We start from the raw sequence: 15,701 nt of genomic DNA on the forward strand, positions 1-15,701 counted from the left end.
GCTCTTGAAAGAGGGGGAATATATCACCATTTGCTGGTATGCCTGTTGCCCTGCTATAACCCTAACCTTTGAGGGTCTGGGTTACATCTGCACTGTGTTCCCAGTCCCTGGTCTTATTTTAGCCCTTGGCTTGTGAAGAGTCCTTGTTGTAGGATGACCTGGGAAAGATACTGTGCACTCAGAGTCTCCCCTTTCACCCCTGGAAAGCACAGATGATCTTCCCTCATCCCCCCATACTAGAGCAAGCAGTTAGGATCACTGTCTCATGCTTGCTGGATTGGCCCATTTTGTAATGCTGTCATGATAAAGATGAGCAGAGGTCTAGGGTTAATCTTTGATTTAATGGTTAATGCAAAAACATTGCAAAACCCTTGAATTTGCTACGTCATTTTCCTTGTTGGCTTTATTTGCAGTAACTACTCTGTTGGATTTCGTAGGTTTACCTTGTTTAACCATTCAACACTGAAGCACACACGTTAAATTATATGCAGACTATTGTGCAAACAAATGACTGCATTTCCAGTTTTATTTCCTTGTGGATATGGAGAGATATTTTGTAGACAATGTAGCCTTCAAATGAAATCTTAACATTTTATTAGATTAAAAGGAAATTATTTCATGGAATGACCTATAATCTTACAATTTGCTAAGATCAATGGTGGTCAATCATTTACCAATGAATCAGCTATTGATCATAGGTCACTCTCCCTGCAGACCCATGTGTGTGTAGCTGTTGCGTAATTGCAGGTCATATGAGTTTGCAGAACTGGCTCACCCAGACATAATTAGCCCAAAGGTAAGAGGTTATGCCTTTCAGCACTGATCCTAGATCAGTCTGTATCTAATATGGCTGAGTAGGTTGATCCTTTATCATTTGTCAATGGCACTAGGTGGACAAAGGATGACTGTTAAGGGCTTTCTTAGTCAGGTTAACAGTAGCAGTTTCTATTAATTAAATAATTATTAAATAATCTATTAAATAATTTCTATTGTACTACTGCATTGTGGTAAACTTCCCAAGCCCAGAGGACATTAAGTATTCATACATTTATCAACTGAATGACCAAAAAATACAGATTTAAAAAAAATATTAAATTTATTGCCCGCAAACACATACAGAAGTTAACAGTTCTTGGAAACACAACAGAACATCTTGGATAAATTATTTGGTCAGATCAAATTTCAGAACACCACTGTTAAATAAGTATTACTCTTCAACCCTAACATTAAACAGTTTTTTCATCCTCAAAATAAAAACAGTATATACATTCAAGTAAATGAAGCCCTGGTGAAATAAATAAATAAAACGTGATCTCCAATCATTTGTGCAACGAGCAGCAATAAAGGTCCAGCGGAAAACGTGGACGGGTTGAAGGTGAAGACCCAGTCTTCTGCCTAGCACCGACGTGGGGGTAGGTGGTGACGTATTGTTGGGCAAGAGAAGGTTTGATTGGTTGAGTCCATTGTGAGACAAAGCAGGGGAGGGGCTTCATGCCACCTTCCTCCTCACTGATGCCGTCTTCCTGATGGGGATGTTTGGCCTGTACAGTTTGGCGGCCTGTTTCTCGAAGGAGTTGACCATCTGCTTGATCACCTCGTCGAAGAACATGGTCACCAGCTGAGAGTGCAACAAGGACTTGAATTCAAAGGACACCTGGAGGCACAAAAAAGTGCTTTAGCTGAATGTTGTTTTTTAAAACCAGTTCAATCCCCCCTCCCGCGAAGCAGTTAAAACCCTTAAACTCATCTTCTTATATTTTCCAAATAAAACAGTCCTGTCAATGGACAGAGTAGCTTGGTGGGATGTGTTCATGAACCCCCTCCCTTTCAATCCGAGTGTTCATCCCATTAAAAGGCACCCTAAACAATTCAATGAATGGCCACCATCATCTACAAAATCCTCTGCTTCCACAGAGTTAATCTGGACGGGCTTTTAGGTCACGGAAACCCTGCCAACACTGTCGTGTGAACATGACCTCAGGCCAGCTATTTCAGGAGCTCCAGAATCAAACATGGCCCAGTAAAAATAGGATCCTAATTGGATTCACTTAACACTTCCTGCAGGGAAGAAGAATTTCAGCTGTTGAGGAAAACCCCCAGCCTACAGTTCAGCTGAGGGGGAGCTCAGATCCTCTTTTGATTTAAGTGGCAGAGGGGTACAATTGTGGTGCTTACATAGAAATCCACATTGCAGGAGTCTGGCTGGTCTGGAGCTGCAGGGGCAAACCTCCACACTGTTTCCAAATGGTTAAAGAGGGATCCATCTGTGCACACTGCCTGCAACATCAACACACACAACTCATAATTCAGCAGGGATTTCACATATTTTCGCTTATAAATTTCTCTGAACATACCCACTGTGGTGCTTTATACATAGTGTTTAATGTTTAGCAATGCCATGCAGTACTTTGATACGGAAATAGAAGCCTCACCCTGACTTGATGATCTGGCACGACGGTGATTTCGGAAGTGTAGCGCTCCACGATGGGGGGGAAGCCGATCTCCAGTTCGGCCCTGATGTCCCCATTATGCCTCTTTGTCATCCTAGACCTTTTGCACCAGGGCACAAACTGCTGGTACTGGTCCACATTGGCCACTAAATTATACATCTGCTCTGGAGAGTACCTACATGCACAAAAAGCCACACAAAAGCACATTAGCATACTGTAATAACACGAAACTAAAGTACATCAGAAGATAAATAATAGAGGTCCACTTAATGAGCTACAGACATTTTGTCCTGATTTCATCTGTTCAATGTTTGCATTTTCAATATGCCTAAACTGCTTATGGATACAATCAGGCAACATTTTTCTACATGACCTTTAAGTGTCTCAGTGAATGTAGGGCTATCTGTAGGAAAGGCATCTTTTTGAGGCAGGATTTAAATGAAATAGAATTCCTCTCTAATGAATAGCTATGGCTGGTCATATGGCTGGTCTGCTTACCTAATAAACTGGAGCAGGGTAAGATTCTAGATTTACAGGTGGTGATTTGGAATACTAAATCTTGCACATGGGTCCTTTACATGCAGTCAGCAGCATGTCACCCAGGATAACCATAGCCATAACAACTCCTTCATACTGCTACCACTTAACCCCTTTTCAGACTCTGCAACAGTGCGACTTAATCCGGCGCTGCCAGAGGTGAGCTCCAGGCTTGCCAAACACGACAGGGGATCTTTCACCGATTCCCATTAGGACCCGGGACTCACCCGAGAGTCCGGCTCTCGGAGTACTCTGTCCTGCGGGCGACGAGCGGGACGGCCAGGTTGATGAAGCTGCGGCTGGGCGTGCAGAGCGGGGCAGCGGGGAACAGGGGCTGAGGCCCGGGGAGCCGGGTTGCCAGGATGCCACAGGAGGCCAGGTGTCTGAGGGCACAGAAAGCAAAGCGTCAGCACTGCCTTCGATGACCAGCACTTACAATATCAGGTATTTTCTTTTTCAACCAATGGATACTTGATTGAGATCTGTGTCAAGAACAAAGGCACATATTTAAAAAGCTTCTCTAGAATTACTGTGAATAGAGGAAAGTAGCGTCAACAAAAAAAGGGATGCCAAGGTTACTTCAAGGTAACTGATTTTAAGGGCACCTACAGCTATTCTAGGAAGAATGACTGGTGGTATAACTTATTAGGGTCTTTTAAAATGTGTTCCTGGCCAGAGCTCAAAATGTATTTTATGTTTTCATGGAAAAGTTGACAGATTCTGAAAAACTGTATCTGCATAGATTCTGTATCTATAAATGCTTGATATATCTATATAAACATTGTCTGGATTTTATTTCCAGACTGATAGACCCAGTGGTTCTTTTAAAACAGATAGATCATTACTTCTCTGTGGATCTCTGTGTTAAACAAACTGGCACAACCAAAAACTGACACCAGCAGTCACTCCCAGTTTTAACTTCATATTATAACTAAAAGGCAGCTTTTCCGGTACCAGCAAAGCATTAACTCCAAGAGCAAAATGAGGCCAACCAGTTGTACAGAAACTATTTCAGACAACAGGAAGTACCGGTATTCCTCTGAACTGCTATGTGAAGTGCTCACAACGAGTTTTCCATGTTCACCTTTTTGAAGACGACCCAAAAGTGACAGCTTGATTTAGGTCTGTGGGATTACTCCAATGTCTAATCTACCTAATGTGACAAGTTACGGCACACGCAAGTTATTCACGGCATTTAGAACATTCGCAACCTGTAGCACCCCCGCAGCAACAGTCCCGTGACCATGCAGCGCTTTCGGCGCAAGCGAAACCATATCGGACTACAGCACTGTTTAATTATCCTAGTGAAATTTTCAAGGAAACACTCTACCCTAGGAGTCATAAATCTGACAACATATTATTGACGACCATTCTTCTACAGAAATCTAGTATTCCTTAATTTTAAATCCCAAATGATTCAAAGGGATAACGTTACCAACCGTCACAAAACTCTCAATACTTAAAGTCTAATGGACTCGCTAATTCAGTCAGAACATTTCAAACAATTCACTTAGACACTGAAACATAGGAAATACTGCATCATAAATCGGATGAGTGACACAAAGCATTTGAAACATTATAGTGTGCCTTGATCGTTATTTGGAGGCAGATACTTTGTCTGAAATGAAGTCACCGACTGTAACCACAATAAAGCACTGTAACAAAAAAAATTACAATTTCGGCAGATTTATGGTTGAGGACTTCATCACAAAACAATATCGCATTACCAGAATTATTCCAGGAGAAGTGTAATCCTACTTTACGGGCTAAAAACGAATTTCGCTATACGCGTGCAAGCGGACATTAGTTTTACAGGAACGTACTCCTACCTGATATGAGTTCTACTCGGGTTTCCTTTTAACAATTTCGAAGAATGCACCTCCGTCATTTCCAGCGCCTTGAGGAATAAGGGTGCCGTTTTGTTCGCCATTTGTCCGGTTTAAGAATAAAGAAGCAGCTGTGTACGAAAAGTGTCCTTATCTGCAACCGGTATCTTTTGACAAAGTGTGGCGCATTGTCCTAATAAGGGTAGCGGCCGGGATTGTGACGTGTACGAAAAGGGAAGTCCGTTTCGTCCCAAAAAGGAATGAGGGCGTTCACTGTACCTGTGAATTCTACTGAATGAAGTACCTCAGAGGAATAATGACGCGCTTCCTTAGGTTCGCTCCACCCGTATGTGCCTGCGTCAGTAGATTGCTACAGAGCATGGTCACCTGAGAGACCATGCCAAAGGTACACAGAACAATTTTCCTTCTTACTACTTGCTGCAGCTAACTTTTTAAATAGAGAGGGATGAAGCCATCTTTGTTTGTTCTCCCTCTTCGCTCAGCTAAAAAATGCCATGTGATTTTTACTGAGCTGCATGTTATGGAACTCTTGACATCCAGAGCAGCTCCAGCGAAGTATCTCAACGATTCACTTGTGTTTTACAGAGTTCTATGCGACTGATATGATGGAAATGCATCTCAACTGTGAGAGGAGATAACTGAGCTGGGGAATGTTTATTGTCCAATTGTGAATATCTACGTAAATCAAATTATATTGCATACTAAATATCACTTAAGAGGGAATGTTCTGTTACAATTTTGCTTTAGCCAACGTCAAAGTCCATGCTTTTGCTTACCGCTAATGTTGAAACTCTGAACTGCTGTTTAAATTTAGCAACACGCGCAATGTCTCACTGGTGGTCAAGGCCACAGCTGGCAGCCATCGCTAAAAAACATTATCAATGCCATTCTCCCATGAAAACACCTGGAGCAAGAGGCAGATAATCGGTGGGACAGAGGGCCAAGGGCCCTGTCCTCACAAACAGCAACCTCTACATCATTTGTGATGCAATTGACATCGTAATATAAAAGGCAAACGACCTCAGGGGCACTACTATAGACTAACTAACTATAGACATCTATCTATCTATCTATCTATCTATCTATCTATGGGTCAATACAAAGACCTGATTAGCTTGTCTTCCCTATACAACATAAGTTGGTTATGTACTGTCTCAATCCAATAAAGAGACAAGCTACATAACCCAGCACTTAAATCCTCCAGCTGCCTGGTGAGAGACTTAGACTCACTTTATATAACACCCTGGCTGGGGAGTGATCTCTGCATTGGTAGCACAGCAAAATGGTTACGTGGCAGATGTTCTGCACTAGCTACTAGACTGGGTTGAAGTGCCAACCTCCCCCTGTCCGTTTCTGTTCCCTGACCCCTAACGCCTGCTATTGCACTCCACAGAAGTGCCAAATATGGAGCTCTTTTTCTTAATCTTTAAAATAATATTGGGGCTCTTGATTTTAGTTTTTTTTTGGACTGGGGAAGTGATTTAGAAATCTTGGTCAAGGACAAAGGGACATCTTGTGCTCATTATTGTTTAATGTGTAAACTCTATGGCATCCTATGCCGTAATCAAGCTCATGCTGGATTCAACATGCTTTGAGTAACTGGGTGATCTGATGCTCTCCACTGCTTCCTGCTGGGGTAATGTGCCACCTGGTGGATGAAGTGTGCCGTAGGTCTTGCATTTAGTGGATAAATTGTGAATTCAAGGTTTATCCTGGTTTCCTTGAACAATTAAATATGATTATTTTTGTGAAATATGCCATTATCGCAATATGCAAGCAGTTGTTCTTTGTTTTCTAATCTAAAGGCAGTTACAGCTAACCCACCCAAATAATTATTGTATTATTTATTCCTGAACTACATTTACATTACATTTACATTCACTCATTTGGCAGCAACTTTTATCGAAAGCAACTTACAAGTAAGGTAGAGTACAACACAAGCAAAAAACTATAAGGAGTCAACAATGTTAGAAGTACTGCATGACCAGGTTTCAAAGGTTGGCCAGGCGAGGTACAAGCTAGCTGGTAGACCTAACAAATGCATTAAACCATTAGATTACTTTTGAGAATCAAATCAACTAAATTGATTATTTATGTCTCCTAACCAACCAAAATGCAAGTATTTTCATATTTTCTTTAACAGGTCTTCGACATCTACACATATGACAACATGTGTTCTTTGATTTACAGCTCTGTTCAAAAAGGTTTTAAATGTTACAGTTTTACTCAACTGGCATTGTGCCAAATCAGAATCTAAACATGCCCATTTGTGCAGTCACCCACCTAGTGTCTTTTAACTGACACTGATATTACATATAATTTCAGTTGAATCTAGTAACCTCTAGATTCTGATGAGGGCTGTGTGACCTCACAGAGAATTATGTGACTGAACAGTTCACTCATCAAAGACAAACAGAAAGCTGGAACAAAGTGCAGATGCACAAAATTCAAACACAAATTCAAAAAAAAACAATGCACTGTGGGCACATTACCTGCCAACAGTAAAGAAAGCAATTACACACATGCTGTTTTTCAGACAGAGAGTCTGTCAGATTTCTTGATATATGGACATTCCGGACAAGCTTTGGAACAAACCACTTGACCCGAAAAATAACATAGCCTCTACTGTGTGGCTATGTGGCTAAACTTTGCTGTTTCTCTCATCTCAAGGACTGATTCCAGTTAAGCTCACTTCAGATTCTAGATAATCAAGTCTGGAAACACATTGCTCTGTGCAAAAGTGAAATTCTGCTGTTGATGTGAGTAAAGTGAGAAATTAACAAACGTGCCTAAAATAGTCTCTGAACACTCTTTATGGCATATCAAGCAAGTTGGAGAAGTCACCATTCAAGGGGAAAGTTCTTGCATCTCTTTCTTGTCCCCCTTTCTGTGTTTATAAGACACTGAATAGAACAAAATCCTTGACTCAACAGCAAAAGCAAATCCTCCCAAGCAGCAGATGTCCCAGGCCAGGTCCGTCCAACCTCCAGGGAGCAATCTCACACTAATAAAAGGACAGAGAAGGGTAAATAACACTGTGCTCTGAAGATCCAAGCTTAACAGTTGCTCATTAGGCTGGTGGATTCTGGGAAACAAAACAAAACAAAACAAACCACGCACTTTGCTCCAGTTCCTGTGCGTGCCTCCCATGTGTGTGCCTGCATGACTTGAATTTTAGGAATTTTTAACTGTCCCCTTGATGGAAAAACCTCACCAAAGGCCGAAAATGAAGAATGAGGAAACTGAAAGCACATTCTTTTCATTACAGAGTTTTGGAATTGAAAGGGAGGTTACCGTTCCAATACCCACACACTTGCTATCTATTGTTCATCCTTATTGATGTACCATATAATCTCAAGTACAATACAGCATCAGAGCTCTGCAGATTGCTGCTCTGTAACATTCATTTCTTAACAACAAACCAACACCATTCTTGACCCTGGCCCTTGTTCTCTCTCAACTGGACTGTTTCAGTTCTCTTTTCACTGGCCTCCCTGCAAGCGCCATTGGGCCTCTCCAGATCATCCGGAACACATCAACTCAGCTAATCTAAGCAACCAAAATGCTGCCATGTCAGACCTGTCCTCAACTGTCTATGCTAGATATTCAGTAAGGCTCAGATAAAATGGAAAACTCTGATTCTACTCTATAAAACAGTAACAAAAACAGCACCCTCATACTTACAGTCTGTCATCAATCGTGACACTCTTGCCTGACTGCTCCACTGCTCTGGTCCTCTAGTCCCGTGTTTCCCAACCCTGCTCCTGGAGGCACACTGTCCTGCATATCTTCTATGTATCCTTCCTGCTTGACTAAATCAGGTGTGCTCAGCTAATCAAAAGTGCCACTGATGAGTTCAGTCAGGTAGGTAGAGCAGGGATAGATAGAAGATATGCAGGACGGTGTGCCTTCAGGAGCAGGGTTGGGAAACGCTGCTCTAGTCAACGCTTCTTGGAAGGGTCGTTCATATCCATCACATGCCTTCTCTACTCTGCCCCCTGTAGTAGCGGTGGACTGAGCTTCCCACCAAAATCAGGACAGCAAGGTCACTGTTTACTTTCTAGTGCAGACTGAAAACTTGGCTCCACAAACTTTCACCCCCCACTTCCTCAATGCTGTGGAAAAAGCTTGGCTGTAAAAACTTTGTGGCGATAGATGCTTGTAGCAGTACAAGCATGGGGAGAGGTTTATGTTTGTGCACCTTGACAGAACGTATTGTAGTAATTTTTACACTTTCAAGTCATTCAGGATAACAATGTCTGCTAAATTCATACATGGAAATGCTATTAAATATTACACCTATTGCAAGTCTGGACTGTCTGTGGTTTTGAAGGCTCTTAAGCAAAGATTTTGGGGAGGTGTGTCTGTACCTAAGGAGGTCACTAGCAGGAAAGGAGGCATTTGCAAAAGCTTGCCATGTGAATATCTTCCTCAGTCTGTGATAAGCACCTTTGATGAGCTTGATTTTATACAATGACACCTCTGTTACGTTCTGCCTGAACCATCCAATACACAGGATCAGACTTAAATATTAACTCTGACCTGCGAAATCTTCCAGGTCCACGCTGGCTTCCTACGGTCTATGCTGGAAACACGCCCCAGCTCTCGCAAAGTGGCACTGCTAAGTGGTTTGGAGAAAGGCTTATCTTCTAAATAAGCAACTTGCTCCAGACCCAACCTTAACTGACTGGCTGAAACAAAAGCTTGCCAAGACAGTGGCCCTCCAGGGTCAAGTCACCTTGGTGTACTGGAAATCTGGGAGACATCAATGTTCCTCTGATTATTGGCCAGTATTATTAAAATGCCAAGTCTAGTGTTGACTTCGCTTCCCATACACCTCTCTGTGGATTATTTATTAGCACTCTTTCTTGTGAATTCAACCTTACAGTTGGAGAGAGCTTGTTTCTAGACTTTCTACATGGAAAGAGTAGCTTATCATTCCAAGATTTTTTCACATCTTGGTGCTCTTTTGAGATGTCTTGGACATTGCTTTCATCAAGCTTTTGCTCAGAAGAGATTTTGCTTTGCTAGGTATACTTATTGCTAGTTTACAACAAAGAGCATGAAATCCCGCCTGCATGTATAATATGTACAGCAAAATAGCCAATTTGATCTGTTGCAACAATTAAATGTCACTTTCTCCTGTAACATCAGTTCAGCGCTGTTAAAGAACTAGTTATATGTAATAATTAATAAGGGCTGTCTGCAATAAATTGCATGTAGTGTATAGGTGTTCTTTGACAAAGATCCAATATGTATCGTCACCAGCACCTACAATATGATTAACTTCCATTAATGTCTTATGTTTAAAAGATTTCAACAGTCTAGCAAGCTGTTCAAGCTCTACCTCAAATAAATGTCTGAAGAATGTCCAACACCATTTTTAACTCATTATAATCATCTCCTAAATCACCGAACTGATGCCGGAGCTTCAAGCTGTGTTACACAGAACATTTCACTGTTTTAAATGCCTTTTTCACATAACATTTTGTCTATCATTAACCTCTGAATAACACATAGAATGGATTATTTTAGTTCCTACAGCAACAGCATAATGTCTTTCCAATTCTGTATGAATATTTCAGTCTAGAAGGTCAATTTATGTGTGTTTAATTTAAGATGCTAGTCTATAATACTGAAAACGTTATTTAACTCTATCCTTGATGGGCTTTCTGGGTATTCCAGACAAAACATTCTTATCTTTGTTTTGAAACCTTGGGAGAATGGAGGCAAAGCTGGCCCACCCCACTGTTCTTAATATCAGCACATGCCGTACTGAAAGGGTGCCAAAACACATTTCCTCGAGGTTTGCCTGTGTCTCAGTTTCTGTTCCAGACAATTCCAAAGGTTTAATTGGCACAGTTATCTAACTGTTCACATTTACACATGTACTTTTTCCCAAAACACCATGCAGTCCATCAGCAGTTCAATGACTGGTGAAGTACCCTGCCACAGACATGAACAGTTCAATTGGAAACATTTTTTTTAGAGACATTTAAGTTTTGGATACAACATTATAAAGGCAGCCTTTAAGAAACAATGGCACCAGAGAGAATACATGTTGGGTAAAAAAGCATTTTGTTAATTTTGGTACTTGATGCTCAATCAGTACATCCCTATGATAGTCATTCCAATTAAAGACATTGATGAGTAAGTTTTTTACAGATTTTTTAATAGATAATTCAAGCATGTCAGAATTACAAGAACAGACTTTTACTCAAATCGTAGTTTGTTTTATGATTATTATTAATGCAAAATGCAAAAGCGTGAACACTACAAAATGGCTACTTCAATGAACTTTGAATGGCCCTGTGGGATGGGTTGACATGGTTGACATGGTGCGCACAGTTAACCTTCCTCTGTACTGGGAGTGGAGAAGATGAACTTGCTCATGGCCCTGATGTACTGGGAGCCGTCGTGCATGGCCAGCTTCAGAGAGCTCAGGGGCAGCAGCGTGCTGTTGGTGTAGTAGCGCAGCGATGGGCTCGGCGATTCGATGGCTTCCAGGAACACCTGTGGGGCGGCGGGGGAACCAACTGTCAAATTTCCTCCGAAAGAAGATAAAACCCCATATTCCCTGGAGATGCACACTCCCGCACACCCACCTAACATGTTGGTTACTTGGCAGAATACCTCAGAATAACGCATGATCAGAAAGATAACTGAACCCATATTGTTGGACAGTCATCAAAAAAATCTGGTTGATCACAGGCATCAGTTCAGAACAGGCCCTGCACAGATCCACTGATCTATATATCAACTGCATAAGATACTACACAGCATGGTTACATTGACATTTCCATTATATGTGATGAACAGATGAGCAGATCTGCACCGTGCCCACTTTATGCTGGCACTGGCGGGAGTGGAGGAGTTGTGCCATGCTTGGCAGGTGGAGCGCACACCTGCATGATATCCTCAGGGTCCTGGGCGACGGTCTGGAATATGGTGGCGCAGTGCTGCAGGTATGTGTCGAACAGGCTGCGGGTGCGAGGGTCCAGCTGCAGCAGCGAGAGCTCCGCTGGCTCCGTCTTCTTCAGGTTGGACAGGAAGTGGGTGTTCACAGGGCCGCATTCGATCAGGCTGACACTGGAGGGCATGACACAGAGCTGCGGTCAGTGCCGTCCTCCACACACTGAAACCTGGGGTAAAGTACACTGGACAGCAGCCTGGCACACGAGACCTGCTATCTCCTGTATTTCTCTTTCACACCCTGCGATAAATACATCAGCCCGGAGACATGACATGGGAAAGTGTTTGTGCATGTTGTATGTGCATGTTGGAGTCTACAACTTTATCAAATTAGAAGCGATGCCAGAAATTAGTTTTGGATTTATGTTGGGAATTTCAGTATTGATTTTCTTGGCAGATTCTCTTCTCCAGGCAGACTTATTTCTACTATTCATATGTTTACGCAGCTGGATATCTTATTGCAGGTAAACTGATCAACAGCAGAGTCTAACGCTGCATTTCAACCCACAACTCTCTGGTTACAAGTCATTACAGCAGAGTGTTGTAACTGCAAGAGTGTGCTCATTATCCAATTAGTTAATGGCAGTCCTGAACTGTCTGCAGTATTATCTGGACCCCAGACTTATCATATTGTGATTAGTATGGTAAGTATTGGTCCCTCGAGGAGCATGGAGGGGAAAAAAGCATGGATTTTCGAATTGCACAACACCATGTGAATTCTAACAAGCGAACTTTAGTCTACAGTGCAAAAATCCTGGGCCCCTTGTAACGAGGCTGAATCCAGCCCTTATTGTAGCCTTCTGGGACTAACATTATATTGAGTGACATAACAATCCATAACAATGACAACAATGAGCTTCTTCACACGGGGCATTAGCTACTCCCTGGGGCGTGCAGTCAGGCAGCATGCTCTGTGCTCACTGTATGTTGAAGTGCTGCAGCAGAATGGCCAGGCTCTCGCAAACTCCCTCCACTGCGAACTTGCTGGCGCAGTACACCTCGTTGAATGGGATACCTGGCAAACACAGACGCTCAAGAGTCACCTGCACCCTGGCTCAGACAGCTATAGCATGCATCCAAGTTTATATTTCCGTGTGTGTAAAATCCCTCCCGCTCCCCCCTCCTCACCCTGCAGACCCCCTGTGCTGCCCGTCACCAGGATGTGACCCGAACGCCGGGCCTTCATATCGGGCAGGAAGGTCTGGATGGTACTGATGGTGCCCAGCAGGTTGACATCCAGGATCTGCCTCATGGTGTCCTGGGACAGAGCTTCGAGGGGGCCCATCAGCCCCACGCCAGCATTGCACACTGTCAACAAGCACATGAACAACATGCCTGTCCATATCAGAGAAAGCAGAGGATACCCCAAACTGCCTAACGGTGATGGCATCACCTCTCGCTGTTTAGTTGTATGTCACTATTCAGATCTGCAGACAGACGGCTACCACAGTTTCTCAAGCTCTCTTCAAAGAACTAACCCTCTCAGAACTGAGGAGGGAAGCTAAACTGGTTCCAGCTAGACAACAATTGTTTGGATCTGGTGGTTCATGTAAGGGAACAGCTTCTTGGAAAGAGCTGGGTAATTAAGTGCCTTGTTGGAACAAAAGCCTGCAGGCATTGTGGCTTTCCAGAAGCCACAAGTTGAGCCCCCCTTGACCTGGGTAACGCTTTAACGTCTTGTCCATGACAGGGGTCACGAATAATTAGATGAGATCCAATCAGGGCAAAGCCACTCAAACACACTTGTTGCGCTGTATGTAATGTATAGTTGCTGTATTTGTCTTGCCATTACACTTAAAGAAGCACAAAAGATGCATGTAATGAATTGCAGATAGCCTGTGTTTACCTAAGATGTCTACTCTTTCCTCTCTGATCTTCTCCCTGGCGTCAAGGATGGATTGCGGGTCAGTCACGTCCATCTGCAGGATGTCCAGTGTGTCCTTGTGGAAGTTCTTCACACACTCCAGCAGGCGCTCCTTCTTAGCTAAGTTGCGCATGGTGGCATAGACTAAACAGAGCAAAGTCATTGTCAGCTGTGTCTAAGTTAGGCAGGAGGTCACTACAGACTTAAAACAGTGAGAAATAAAAAGTCACACTTGAATGTTTCATGTTTTCATCATTATTCTTGTTTGCATGCTTTAAGTTCTTTAAGTGGTCTTTTATGGAAGGAGATCATTTGTTACCTATCTGCCTTATTTCATAACTCATGGTAACAGAGATGAGTCTGGCTTTGTCAAGTTATTTGCTGCTCCTATCTCAATGAAATACCAAACTTCTCACAGAAGTAATGAAAGACGAACAGGCATTCTAATATGATAAACGGCGAATGACCTTAATACTCAGGTGTGTAAAACGGCCGTTGCATCAGACCTCTGGAAGTCTGGAACCCGGGAAGACATGCTCACCTTTGTAGCTTTTGGAGGGGTCAGAGGCCAAGCGCACGGCCAGACTGAGCCCGATTCCGGACGAGCAACCCGTGATCAGCACCACCATCTGCTCCATCAGCCGTCTGTGTCAGCAGGCTTGCAGCAGAGGATGCGACGCCCCGGGGCTGAGGTGAAATGACTGCGCTCTCGCTGAGGACTGCACATCTGCCGCTGTTTTCTGCGATGTTTACACCTCCCCGGCTATCACAAGGTCTCACATCCGAAAATATTTCAGACTTGGCCGTGATGGCAGCACAGACATGTACAAGGAGTAATATTTCAAAGTCCTGCCCTTTCCTTTTGTTTGAGGTCTATTTTTCCCATGTATTCCCATCCAGTTATTCTTCCTGAGCACAAAATGCTTGTGTTACCATATGGCATAGAGCACCTCTTCACAGGCATACTTACACAAAGCACTCTGACCTTTACTCCCAATGGCCCGCTTTTCTACAACTGTGGAATGAGAAGTATTCTCAACAATGCTCCAAACTTACTTTAGCACAGAATAACAAGCAGAACAAGAGAAAAGTTATTCAAAAATTTCAATGAATGACATAAATATATTTTTTGTAGGATTACTGGATTATAGATATTCAGTGAAAGTAACCAAACAATTATTGTTGGTAAGCAAATGCAGACACTTCCTCATATGGGCAGGAGATGGCAGTCCTACTACATATGTGCAGCAGGGAAGGACGCACTGTTTCATTTTGCTGTGTCCAATATGTTCTCCCGTTTGAAGAGAAGTGACTCAGGAATTAGTAAACCAATGAAAAACGACCACACACGTCATTCAATTTTAAAAAGCTCAGTTGAGTATAATTTTATGTAAAGCCAGTTAAACTGCCTGTTATGCTATCTTCACTTGAAAGTATTGATTTTTTCTTCTAGTCAATTGACCTGCTCCCCACCCACCATCCAGGTACAAGCTGCCCAGCTCATTATGGCTAGTATGATGCGATATCGTTAGAGCTGTATGAGCAAACCAGATGCATGACTGTGGTGTATGCTGTTCAATGACAAACCATACAACTCTGTATCACTGCAGCTGCATTCTAGGAAAGGAGTATTCAGTGCTTTGCTAGTGGCATGTCTCGACAGACAGTGATCTGTGCATCTACAGCCATAGTGGCACAGAGACCTGCGGTCTACAGTTTTATGGATTTTTGCAAAATCTCCAGTGAACTATGAGAATGGTGAACAGATATGTGCAAGGCTCATCTGAAATATATAGTAGCCCTATGATCATATTGTAAGTTCATCTGTGGCACAATGCTTCACTGTGCTACTGTAGCTTGTGCTTGGAGGCCAACACAGCACCGGAGGCTGCTATTAAGCTTCCTATAAAAAGTGAATGTTAAAGGTATAAGCCCATTTCTTTAGTGCCCTATTATCTTACATTCGATCACACCATTTTATTCCCATTCTGGCCCTCTTGATTCCAAGCATGCAGGAAAACAGGATTAAGA

General features: G+C 42.7%; 2 protein-coding genes across 2 annotated transcripts; both read right to left on the bottom strand.

Moving 5' to 3' along the window:
• Positions 1-1,106: 1,106 nt before the first annotated feature.
• si:ch73-141c7.1 (coenzyme Q-binding protein COQ10 homolog, mitochondrial) lies at positions 1,107-5,005 on the bottom strand. Its single transcript, XM_036552944.1, has 5 exons — positions 4,817-5,005; positions 3,215-3,370; positions 2,433-2,625; positions 2,176-2,277; positions 1,107-1,654 (listed from the first exon to the last, which is right to left on the bottom strand). Exons 1-5 carry the CDS (start codon positions 4,915-4,917, stop codon positions 1,490-1,492), a joined length of 717 nt encoding a protein of 238 aa, XP_036408837.1. The 5' UTR covers positions 4,918-5,005; the 3' UTR covers positions 1,107-1,489.
• A 6,150-nt stretch (positions 5,006-11,155) lies between these two features.
• Positions 11,156-14,308, bottom strand: hsd17b1 (hydroxysteroid (17-beta) dehydrogenase 1). Its single transcript, XM_036552943.1, has 6 exons — positions 14,212-14,308; positions 13,653-13,814; positions 12,935-13,114; positions 12,728-12,821; positions 11,740-11,923; positions 11,156-11,347 (listed from the first exon to the last, which is right to left on the bottom strand). Exons 1-6 carry the CDS (start codon positions 14,306-14,308, stop codon positions 11,183-11,185), a joined length of 882 nt encoding a protein of 293 aa, XP_036408836.1. The 3' UTR covers positions 11,156-11,182.
• Between the last annotated feature and the right edge of the window lie 1,393 nt (positions 14,309-15,701).

Source organism: Megalops cyprinoides, chromosome 19, assembly GCF_013368585.1.
Source record: "Megalops cyprinoides isolate fMegCyp1 chromosome 19, fMegCyp1.pri, whole genome shotgun sequence".
NCBI lineage: Eukaryota > Metazoa > Chordata > Actinopteri > Elopiformes > Megalopidae > Megalops > Megalops cyprinoides.

Excerpts from the sequence above, each read along its gene's own strand:
- hsd17b1 (XM_036552943.1), bottom strand. The coding sequence starts at position 14,308 with ATGGAGCAGATGGTGGTGCTGATCACGGGTTGCTCGTCCGGAATCGGG. Across the intron at positions 13,815-14,211 it reads CCCCTCCAAAAGCTACAAAG|TCTATGCCACCATGCGCAAC; the intron begins GTGAGCATGTCT and ends TGCTCTGTTTAG. Across the intron at positions 13,115-13,652 it reads GGAAAGAGTAGACATCTTAG|TGTGCAATGCTGGCGTGGGG; the intron begins GTAAACACAGGC and ends GCTTGTTGACAG.
- si:ch73-141c7.1 (XM_036552944.1), bottom strand. The coding sequence starts at position 4,917 with ATGGCGAACAAAACGGCACCCTTATTCCTCAAGGCGCTGGAAATGACG. Across the intron at positions 3,371-4,816 it reads CCGAGTAGAACTCATATCAG|ACACCTGGCCTCCTGTGGCA; the intron begins GTAGGAGTACGT and ends CTGTGCCCTCAG. Across the intron at positions 2,278-2,432 it reads TGCCAGATCATCAAGTCAGG|GCAGTGTGCACAGATGGATC; the intron begins GTGAGGCTTCTA and ends TTGATGTTGCAG.